The sequence below is a fragment of the Atta cephalotes genome (genome assembly GCF_000143395.1).
Source record: "Atta cephalotes unplaced genomic scaffold scaffold00001, whole genome shotgun sequence".
NCBI classification, from domain to species: domain Eukaryota; kingdom Metazoa; phylum Arthropoda; class Insecta; order Hymenoptera; family Formicidae; genus Atta; species Atta cephalotes.
Window position 1 is genome coordinate 10643981 of NW_012130065.1, and position 12885 is coordinate 10656865.

Here is a 12885-nt window from a genome sequence, read left to right on the forward strand (position 1 = left end):
GAGAGAGAGAGAGAGAGAGAGANAGAGAGAGAGAGAGAGAGAAAGGATACTTCTACACAGAGCCGTATAGACTACGTCTGTCACAGTCGATAACGCAACTAAATGTTAATTAATACGACATGACATATGCAATTGGCACTAATTTGAAGGCCAAATCGGAATGCCCAGCGGGGAACTAAGGGGGAGCAACACGATTGTGAGCATAATACTGCAGTGCCTGCACTGAATGTACCTCAACGACTCGAAGGCATCGAACTCTGTTCAGCCGCCGGGGATTGTCGGCTACATCGAAATCGAAGAGATTTCGAAGGCCGCTATCGCGTGTACGGAAAGCATTTAATTACTGATGGCTCCTGGCGGAACTCTTGAATTCAATTTCAGCGAAAAATAATCAATGAAACGTCAGCCATCACGAGACCGATCAATGTTTCTTTTCGAGTTGTGATCAAACACAATAACATAGATCACGTTATTTTTGCACCCTCCTTTGCTTCGTTATTTCTTTGGGAAGAGTGAAAGCTTATACAACAGCGGGATCAAAAGGGAAAAGACTAAAGCTTGAGATACAATTGAAAAGCATAGGCAATAGGAATAGGGAATAAAAGATTTAAATTTCATTATCAAAAACTGTGCTTATATCAGAATACACATGTATGTTAAACTTTAATTATTCCCTATTTTTATGTTTTTCAATTGTGTCTTCAATTGTGTTTTCAATTGTGTCTCAGGCATAAGACTAATCAATTAGATATCGGGAATGGTTGTGACGTTTCGTAATTTGAGCTCTCGATTGAGTATATACACACGCATTCAAAGGGAATTAATGCCAAAGAAAATATATAATTAACTTAATTATTATTTGCGGAATACAATAAATGGAGAAATATAAAATAATTATATTGATAAATGAATATCAAATCTCGTTGATCCGCCTTGTTGACTGTCTAATGATTCTTTCATTTTCATTCTATTGAAACGAGATCGTGAAGGATAACTCAAATCGTTATTGGTCAATTTTTTTAAGTGTTATACTATTCGCAGATTCAGTATAAGCTTTTATGCCAGCACACTAAATCTTAAAAGGAAATAAGGAGATAGAAAAGGATGACTAGGAAAGCGATGAAGAAAGCTAAAGAAGAAGGGATTTATCGCGGATGAATGTCGCCTTACTTAGCTCTCGACAAAGCAACAAGAGGATTCTCTATCGTTATGCTGATTAAATCGTACCGTTTTATTAAGACGGTGGATGTAAGCTTCAAGATTCATAGAGCCGCGAGAAAATGGTTCTATGCCATTTTACTCTGAAACGAGACGAGTTTCCAATCATTTCCTATTGTCGCAGACACAAACCATCATCGACCTCTACTCCACCTCACTTCCCAATTCCGTAGAACATTCGAAGCAAATTCCAGAAGATTTCAGAAGATTTTATTATACTCAGAAATCTCATTTGCGTTCTAAACGTACATAGATACCATTGATCCCCTTATTCAAATCGCGAAGTAATATCAGTCGTCCTTATTCGAATAAATTCCTCGAGTTTATTCCTCATTTTCACCTAGTCGATTTTACTTTTCGATGTGACGCAAATATTTTTCTCTCCTCACATTTGTTTTGAAAACGTATAATAAAATATTCAAATTAATGAATGGATGGGCATTAGAAAAAGAAGCTGTGGTTTTTCTGAAAAATTACAACGCGAAGTTATTATTGAACAGAGAATACAGCTTTGTTTCCAACTCGAGCAGACATTGTTCTCTCTGTTGCGTGATGAATGAGAAGTATCGAAAGATTTAATAATGCAGTTTTACTTCAAGGCGAAAGAAGAACTTGTCTATGTATCACAGCCAATGGCTTAAATTTGACATTATAATGATATTTGAACTGTTAAATTTGAACTTTTAAATTGTTAACTTCATTGTCGTCGTTTTACTATAAAATTACGATATATTGAAACAGTGACGACTCAAATTAGTTAAATTTGAGTCACTTTATTAGATTTAACAATGTAGTTATATGATGGCGAAAAAATTCTTCAAATATTTATAACTCTATCGCAAGTACTTCCCATGAACGCAAGTTAGTATTTAAAGTTACTTTTCTAAATTAAAAAAATTCCTTCGATAGCATGACAATATATATCGAGCTTCTTCAGAGAAACCAAAGAGAAGCCGGAAGATATTCTAGCGAATGGATGTGCAAGCTTGCAAAAGACTCTCGAACCAATTTGTGCGGACTCATCTCATAAATCCGACATCGGGAAGTCTGCCGAGAGGTAAATAACGTCGTTATAGGCGACTATTGGAAGAGTGTCAAGTGATCGTTGGCGCCATATTGACGCTTATTTCCGCGAAAGAAATATTTATCTTTTCACGGAATATTTGAATTCGGCGAGTTTTTCCGTTTCCAGCTGCGCAAGTGTTTCAGCAACGCTACAATATTGAATGTAAGACCGTATATAAAATAATTTTATTTTCTTTTTTATTTTCTTCCGACAATATTTGGCAGCGTTCTATAAAATTACGTCGGCGATCGCAATCACAGTCTACAAAATATTTCATGTCGTTTTTTCGGCGAATTAAATGGAAAAATAATTTATACTTACGATACACCATTCGTCCGAGGATGGGCATTCTATCAGCATGTGTGCAGTGGAATTAATGCACGGTGTAATGCTGCCAACTCCCTCATTGTACTGTCCACATTTGTAACATCTAAGACCGTGCGTGACACCTGCGATACATATATAACATTTAATCGCCAAGTAAAACCACATGGGAAGCGCGCCGCTGCCGCAAGAATAATTCGGAATAGAAAGCTGAACGAGCAATCTACAATCATCGACGAGATACTATTAAAGATAGTCGGCGTTTATGGAAATTCGCGTGCCTGTTAAAATTTAAGTGATTAAGAGTTAGAAATTAATAATATAATATAAATTTCATGATTTATTAGTTTCGTAGACATTATATATTTAAAATTTAATAATACTCGATTTTTATTTAAAACTGTGATTTTAATATCATCCGAGTGTTATCAATAGAGATGATAATTGCAAAGAAAAAAGTGTAATTTTTCGGCAATATATAAAATATAGCATTAAAAGTATGCATACTTATTTATACAGCATTTATATAATAAAAAATCACGAATTTAATAATATATTATCGAAATATTTATATTATCAATATTTATACAGTTAATAATCAAATTTTTATTAATTGTCAGTAACATTATCGTTTTTCAATTATCCCAGGGTCTCCCGGGAACCCCATTAATTATAATCACGAAAATTTGCCCAGGATCGACAGTCTTTAATAATATTTCGTCGGTGCTATAATACAAATCGCATGAAGCATGAAAATCTCTGTTGAACTCATGTCTAATTATATCTAATGAATTTTTTTTTGAGTTATTTTTAATTATTTCTATAGCTTGCCACTATTCCTACTCGATTATGTGTCGTTAATTTAAGTAAAATAGAATTAAATTAACAATTTAACTTAATAATAAAAAAAGAAAATGTATTCCCTAAATCTGATTTAGTAGGTAATCACTGATTAATGGCAATAGATAATAAATTCAAACTATAAAAAAATTATTAAAAAACCAAAATTTGAACATTATATAATTGAAATACCAATATTTTTGCCAATTTCAATCTTCAAACAAAGTTAGGAATTCCATGTTTTATTGGCTGCGTTCAACAGAAAAAGCAACTTTGCAATTGTTGTAAGATTCTCGAATATTATTGGTTTATACATTTATTCAAGAGAGGAATTAAGGACAAGATATACCAATCATATAAGGAAGTTTATAATAGTTACTTTCTCTGCTGAATGCAGCCAATTGATTAGTGGCATCCTAAGGACTGATGTCAATAATCATTCACTGATTCAAATTTAGAGATTATTACATCTAACTGAAATTTAATTTATTATTATTTACTAAATATAATATGTTAATATGGACTATGTTTATTTTGTTTAGTAAAACTAACCACAGAAATGGATTAATTTACATTTTGATACACATATATTAGTTAAAAATAACAAAATGTTATTTAATTTAAAGAATTCGATTATTATTGCTTTTTTCATAACAGTGTATTTTCTTGATTTTTCATTTGCTCTATATCGACTATATCGAAGCGAAAATAATTTGCGACAGTTAAAATGCAGCAGATTCGCAATTGGCTTCTCAACTCGACACTCACGATCCGATTCTTAATCCCGTATGTATGCTACAAGATTCGAAAATTGAGGATTGGGACTCACAAAACGCTTAATCACGCCTCGTAAATGCGAAAACTCGGACGTTCTTCCCGCATATTCCGTACGCGGCGCGAGTAATAACGGTTTGCCTCGTTTCGCGAAGTTAGTCAAGTTTCATAATGCAAGCAACGCGCGAAGAAAAGTTTTACCGTGCTTTTTCGCGCCGGACCGATCGAACTCTTTTTCGCCGGCGAATATAATGCGCGTTCGTAAAATCAGAAATTTATGAGGTGATACTAAGCGCCACCGTCGATTCCAGATGAGACGCTCGCTAGCAGAGGTCGTGGAAGATTCGCCACTCGCTAGGTTAAACTCGCTTGCCTCTCATGACGAAAAAAAAAAAAAAAGAAATAAAAAGAACCAAACAACACAAGATTTTACGTTCGTCTTAAATGCAGTCCGCCAATTCAAATGCTTCTTATAAATTTCAAATTTATTCAATTTTTAAATTGCTTTAAAAAATTTATATATACCACATTTATTTAATATTTAAAAATAATTAACGCGTATAAAACTTTGATATCGTACGCTATGAGAATTTTTCAATAGCCGATAAGTTTGCTCGACAAACTTAGCGGACTTGGTTTAATTATTTCTATGTTCATGAAATAAAACTTGCGACAGTTTCGCATTGAGCGTTTTTTTTTTAAAGCAGAAAAACAAGAAGAATAAGATTAATAGAAGTAATGAAACGCTTTAAGTGTCCGTCGTACAAATACGCGGTGGGTCCTTCATCGAACTTCAACAGTTCCTAACGCAATTTGTTGAGAGAAAGAGAGAGAGAGAAAGAGGGGGAGGGGAGACTCTCTCAGCATACGGTCCTCTTGAGAGGTGAACCACCGTGAACCTCGTTAGAACTTTATGAAGTTGCAAGTTCATCCAGGCCGATGTGTTTCGCAACACTGCTCGCCGCAATGTTGACTCGGTCCTCGACAAAGTATTAAGACCGTCCGTTTGCACACATTCATTTATATGTCATAGTGCATTAAATTGAAACTGTAAGACGAGAAAATGTCAGACAGTCTGGAAAAGAGATATATAACTTGAATAAATCTTATCTATACTATATCTTATCGCAGAGTCATGTACCTATAAGAATAACAGGATTTTATGTCTCGATTTGTAAACAGGAAGCTAGCACAAACATAAAAAAAAATTATGTTTTTCATAATCTTATTTTTTATTGACCTACCGCAAAGCAATATAAAATACAATATATAGATCTGGAGCGTAAGTTTCAGATCGCATAAGTTAGGCCGCAATATAACAAGAAGAAACAAGATCTTAGCGATGATGCTATTACATGTAAAATCGCGACAATTTAGAGTAAAAGAATGGATCAGCGTACTCCTCGCATTAAGAATTTCTTTCTGTCTGCCAGTGTTTTTCTATCTCCAATAAAATATTTTTATCGTATCTTGACTGAATATCCATCTTGCGCCGAAATCGACTCAATAAAGAGGCAACTTTTCCAATTTTCTACGAATCGACTGTTCGGAATTCGATACATCAATCCAGCAAATCCTTAGCTCGATTATACGCTAACCGCTTTCCTTTAATCTCCCGGAAAGCGCTTCATTGGTATACCCCTTGCATATCAATAGACAATAGATATTCAAGGACATAATTCAGCAATTAATAATGTGAACTCACAATCAACAGTAGTAGATAGAATAATAACAGTAGTAGATAGAATAACAACAGTAGTAGATAAAATAATAACAGTAGTAGATAGAATAATACAGAGCAGAGTAGATAGAATAATAACTTTATACAAGAACACATACTCAATCTTCTCATCGCAGACCTACATTGCATAGTCAACATTAAACAGAGTTAAAATTACAGCGATACAGAGTAACTCTACCTATTAGTATACTTTAAAGCCAATTTGCTCATTACTGAATTAACTATTAAATATTATAAGCTTTAATTTTTTCTGCTTGAAATTAATATCAATTTTTCAACTATTTCTTTTTCTTGTAATATTTTTTAATTTAAAAAAATGGTAATGTTTTATAATGTTTTTGTGATAAAAATAAAGAAAATTTTTTTGTTCCTATTATAATATGCCCCCAATTTATTTGATTCATTTTAACATATAGTTATTCAAAATAATAAATATTAATAATATAATAATAGATGTTAATAATAGATGTTAATAATAATAGATGTAAATAATAGATGTAATTGTTTAAGTCAATATTGCATAAATCATTATTTCAATTATATTTACAATTTCAATATATACATTCATTATATAATATTATATATAACGCTCTTAGTTCCAATACAGGGTACATTAAGAGGAATAAGCTTAAAATCTCACTGGATTCACATAAATTCCTCTAAATTGTGATATATCTTTCAAAATGTTTGCTATATTTTAATAGGTTAAAAAAGGGAATATTATTTTTGAATAGAAGAATATTATTTTATTTATATATTAACAATTTAACTTGATAAAAAATATACTTTTTCTTACTTGTGTTAGTTTTCTTTAAGGCTTGTTTAAATACAAAGGATACACTAATAGGAACAGTTACTTTAAACCTAAATAAACTGTTCCGATGGAGTGTTTCACTTCTGGGAGATTGGCAGATCTTTCGTCGCAGTACTGGAATATAGATAAAACTCTAAATGGAATCTGCTGCGAGGATTCAGGGGTTGTTTCGCTCAATATTGCGGATACGCGGGCGTAGTACAGAGATATATCCGCGCCCTGGCGTACTTCCCGAGGCGCGCGTTCGACGGTGGAGACGCGACACGTAGATTCGACCCCGTTTTCAGGGCGGAGAAAGAAAAATATTGGTAGTAAATTTCACCGAGACGGACGTGCCTGTATCTTCCTGCTCGTTCGCTTGCGCGATCCGGATGATTTATCTCGTCGCTCATTTTTTCCGTGAGGCATCGCGCGCGCGACGCGATAGAACCCGCATTTTCGCCGGATACAGCGCGTAGTATTGATAGCGTGACCAACGTGCCGAGAGATGTATTTTCCCCGTTGTCATTATTTCGGGGAGGGGTGAGACGTACGTGGCCGATGTGATCGGCCAGTTGCCGAAAACCGCGTTCGATACTCTAGAGATTGAAACGGTCGTCCTATGCAATTTCACAGACCTCGAAGAATTAATTGCCTTTTTATAATGGTATTGAAGTTTGCTGTTTTTTACAGCAACTTATACATTTTTACTATTGTATTTTTTAAACACTAAACTTTTACTGTTATATTATTTATACTTTTTTTATTATATTATTTATTTTTTCATTAAAAATGCAGCTTGATCGTTTAAGGCCTTTATTTCCTATATGTTGTGTATTCACATTACGATCTTAAAATCTTATTTTTTTAATAATGTAATTTTTTTATTACTTTATATATTTTTTTACGAAAAAAAGAAAAAAGACATAGCTAAGAGTTAATTAAACAGAATAGATGGGAGTTATGTTACACATTTTTGGACACGAATAACATAGAATCGACGATATATCTCAATCAATGTCAAAAGTTGTAACATTGTCGCAACGTACAATATCATAATTTTCACGCAACATATCAACTATTACGATGCACTTTGTCATTAACCATTCATTAACTGTGTAGAACATCAAGATAATTTACGTACATTTATTCGGCTTTATTATACGAACTAAAGGTTAGTTGATGTGCAATGATGCGATAAGATAAACTATCTACATTCCTCTGCTCTGCAACTTTGATATCCTCGCGCAAATATTTGCCTTCGATCAGACATAATGGAATCTGTACTGACATGCAGCTTTACTGTGTGGAATATGTACGCAATGAATAATTTTATCGCAAATTTGCCTGATTTCTCAAGAGAGATTTAGACAAAAATTCCTTGGAGAAAATTCTAAATTATTAGATATATTTTAATATTTATAATGCTTGATGTAAAAAATTTTCAATATTTTAAGATGCTTATTAGCATATCGTTATTAAATTAATCAATGTAATTTGTGATGTTATTTCTAGCTTTATGATTGCATTTCAAGACAAACTGTATTGGAGTGCAATTTAAAAACTGAAAAAATATATATTTGCTTTGCAAATTTACATATGAATATTATTAAGTACCAAAATCTGAGGAGATAATCACTAGATGAAATTTGTTCCACAAATTACATAGTTTCACTTGATTTCATACGATTTCATCCGATTACAAAAAAATAAATTTTCTTCATTACATATAAAGTCATTTGCTAAAATAAACGATTTTATCTAATATTACACAATGATTTCTCGTGATTGCATATGTAATTATTGGAATATATAATACATGAGGATATCATATGAATTTTATAATGATTTCGAGAACATTGCCCCACTATTACATTAAGTAATTACCTCCTCGCCAAAATCCTTCAATCAAAAATAGGATTCTTTCTTTTATCTGATTTTAAAAATTTATGTAATTATATGATTTATATTGATTAAGATAAAAATGATAGTGAAACTACAAGATAAATTGTCTTATATAAGTGGCTGCATCAAATATTCGCTTCGGCAATCGCCGACAATGGAATTCGCCGCTGTTTCGAAAACAATTTAAACTTCGTCGCCCCAAGTAATCTCAAGCGATCATCGAGGAAGAACTCGAACCGACGACGAGAGCAAAATCCCTGGCGAAGATTTTATTCGCTACTGACGAGTTAATCTGCCTGCTGAAATATGAAATAAACATATTAAAGTTTCATAAATAGGTCGAAATTAATAGCTTTTCTCCCAAAATTATCGTAATTACTCATGAAATATTCAAAAACCTTGCAATATTAATATCTTTTGTATACTTGATTATATTGATGTTAATTGAAAATTCTTTTTTTCATTTAAAAATTAAGTATTACATTTTTATATTAAATATTAAGAAGATATATATATATATTTTTTAATAATTTTTGTTTTACGAAAAGATAATTTCAATTATTTTAATAATTTTAACTTATTGCACTACTTCTATATATGAAATGGAATCAAAATTATTATTTTCCACATTATGTTCTATTTATAGTAGAATAAAAATGTGATGTGCTTTTATGAATCATGTCACTCAGATGACAACTTCAAAGTTCAAAGAGGAAGAGTCACGAACAAAGTTCTTTGCGGGAGAGGAAATTCACGATTTGTGAAGGATTGAAACTTATAGTAGAGAGTAACATCATTACGCAAGCGGAAAGATTTCGTCGTCGCAAAAGTATCTGAACGGAAATACCAATATCTCAATGCCGCAATCGGCTTTGTAGTAAGCAACTTGCACCAAACGATGCTATCACATAAAGGACGTTTGAGAGAAAAGTTAGCCTTTCTCCGCTAAAATTACTGGTGTATCAACGCGCGGAATGAAACCGGATTATTACTCTGACCGAAGAATGAAAGTAATTGAAGAAATAAGTTTCGAGACGGAACGTCTTTCGCGGAAATATTCGCGCTCGTTATATTATAGAGACTAGTTTTTATGGAAATGCAGAGAACCAATACAGTAAGTGCTCTCGTCAATTCCGGAAGTAATCATCGAGATGTGATTTTACAAGTATCTTTCCAGATTATCGGATTCTTTAATGAAAAGTCACTGTAAGTAGATATGTACATAATTAATGATGTTAAAAATCGATGATGATAAAAGCGGAAGGTGCTAAGAGGAATAACAATTGCACCAAAATTTTCATTTGAAAATGAACGAGCGATGGCTTTAATGAAGACAAATTGCCGTTATTCTTCATTATAAACGTGCCCATTGAGTTAGTTGTGCGGCTTCGTATCTTATAAGGAAGTTCAGAGAATTCTGAAACTGTTGGACTCGGAGCGAAGCATCTAAATACTCTCGACTCTTGTAATTTCTCTATCGAGAGCAAAAGCCCATCTTAGATGTCGACGTGGTGTGACGCTTTAGGCATCCTGCTTGTTGTAAGTTGCATCTCGACACGATAGAATTTCCTCTTTCGACCGATCGATCAGAGATTTACAGCATCCAATTTCCATTGTCAATCAATGTTCTTTCCTATCATAATTATATTACTTAAACAGATTCATAAAATATGTATAAATTTAATAAATAAATTAAAATTGCATATTAAATATGATTGAATACAATTAAGTCGGACAATGAAATCTGTATATAAAGTTCAGAATTTTATAAAAGAAAATAAAATATAAGATAATCTTCCTTTTAAAAACTTCCTTTTAAAAAAAGTCAATATAATATACATTTATAAACTGCAAACGCTTCCAAGGATAGAGATATTTTTCTGAGAATATTAAAGATTTCAACAAATGTACATTGAAATGTACATTATCTCGCCATATCATTTTAAAATTCAGTAGATTAAAGGCAATTTAAAATTCAGTAGACTAATAGACAAAAGGCAAACAACATAAATTATGTGACAGTATGATTCACAGATGCGACAAAGGTACAGCATATGATTCTGAAGCCGTCGCACATCGTGAGGAGGCTCCACAAAGCAGAATGTAAATGATCTGCAAGCGGAGAAACGGCATCATTTCACGGGCAGTTAAGCCAATCGGGTATTCAGAGGCACCCAGATTCGACGTTAGTAGAAACGAGGAGATATCCGCAAGATACATCGTTGGCAGACGTATTTCCGTCGATAGAAATCGCTTTGGAGTTGCAGATCACAGTGTGCGGCTATTGGAAATCTATTGGAAGGATCCTTCTATCGTTTGTGGGTATACATTTTAATCAAAATTACGTCAATCTGATCCCGATTACAATGTCCTAGAAAGCTTAGCAAAATTCGTGCAAAATAACGTTTTATAAATTTTACAAGACTGCACAAATAAAGCAACGATGTAAAAAACCATGTGAATTTTTATTTAAAAAAGTCATCGTTTATATAAACCGCTGTTTTTCTTTTCTTCTTCCTATTTTCATTTATTACATATTAATTGTTATGTATTAATTACTAAAGCTAAATACTTCGATATTCATCAAAGTTAAATCTATTTCTGTACGCAAAATCAATCAATTTCACGATAGGTGTCACCGATAATGGCCTTAAAGGCAGTGATCTTTTAAAATCACCGAGACATTGGTTGGTCCTTGTGCTCAAATATGTCGATGAAGTGGTTCTTGCTAGATCTGAAGCTTTTACATGGCGATGTCTACATATAATCTAACCACCCATGTCAAGAATCGTCCTTTTCATTGAATTTGTTCTCCAAGAATTTCTCGCCTCAGCGCTCAGCTAACTTTCGAGATGTGCCAATATCTAGCCAATATCTTCTACATTTCTCGAGAAGGAGGAAACAGGTAATTTTGCAAACCAAAACGAATAATTAGCTGACTAAGCACTTGTCACGAGGAATCGAAGAATGCAGCGACGGGGGTTAAAAAGGAACGAAGAAAGGAGTGAGTATCCCGACCGAAGTAGATCCGTGACTAATCTAAACCTCTGGAACTGCATCCTTGGAACTGCATGTGAATGCGTCCAGCATCCACTTCAATATCCCGCGTGCTTGCCGAGATGATCTTCAATAGAGAGACATAGCAATGCAAGGGACTCTTCTTATCAAGAGTCCCTTGCATTGCTATGTCTCTCTATTTTCCGCATCTTAGTTTTACGCGCCGCAATTATTAATAATAACCGACCGCGGTATTCTATTCTTTCGAAGTATTAATGTGTTATTTATACAAGAAAAAGAATCGCGAGTTTGATAAGTTAAAAAAGATAGTCCACCTAATGTTGGAAAGATATATTTGATAATAATCAATATTTTCTTGAAAGACTCAGCAAATTTTAGCAAAATGCAGAGTTCTGAATAATAATAAGTTAATGAATAATAATAAGATCATTATGTAAATTAATCTAATAAGTAAAGAAAGGACCAATACTAACTCTTGATGACTATATAATAATATTTTAATAATATTATTATCAAATCGCGATCAATTTAATTTTGTTATTACTCAATTTTAGTCTACAATTGCATTTCAAGTTCAATTACACATTAAGCGCAGTTTATATAATTAAATCTTTTATATAATTAAAAGATGTATTTAGAATATAAAAATATTATTACTAAGATCTATAAGCTTCGACCATATTAGTTCTTTTCTTATCTATTTAAGTTCTGCGTATTAAAAACTTGTGTAGAAAAATGTGGAATAAATGAAGAACCATAAAAAAGATCTCTTCTTATAGTTACTAATTTAATTTGTTTCTTAGTTACGATGCTTCCTAAAATATAATAATTGGAATTTATTTAATGGAATCTTTATAAGATACGATTTTCTCTGATATTTTCAAGAACACTTGTAAAATCCATTATTCGCATTACCCCGATAAATGCATCAAATAAATAGTATGTTTAAATCTGTAAATATTGAATGCGATGCATTCGAGTAGTATTAAGTTTGCATCCAAGCGATATAAGATTAGTTGCGTCCGAGGCGTCGTAAACTTACCGGACGTTAGGAAAGCAAGAGCACCTTTATACATAAAGCAACAAGGTTCCGACATGACATTACGAGAAAACAGCACTTGAGCAGTGGACCATCCTTTCAGAAAGTTTTGGAATTACACGTTTCCACAAGAATAACAATTTTTCAGCCGTTATTAATACGCATTT

At 32.8% G+C, this 12885-nt stretch overlaps 1 protein-coding gene across 1 annotated transcript in view; it reads right to left on the minus strand.

Moving 5' to 3' along the window:
* The window catches only part of LOC105626674 (lymphocyte antigen 6D), an 85629-nt gene that overhangs the window by 32796 nt on the left and 39948 nt on the right, over window positions 1-12885 (minus strand). The window contains exon 2 of the mRNA XM_012207972.1: window positions 2606-2733. Coding sequence (XP_012063362.1) covers window positions 2606-2733 — 128 coding nt within the window. The remainder of the gene's footprint in view (window positions 1-2605; window positions 2734-12885) is intronic.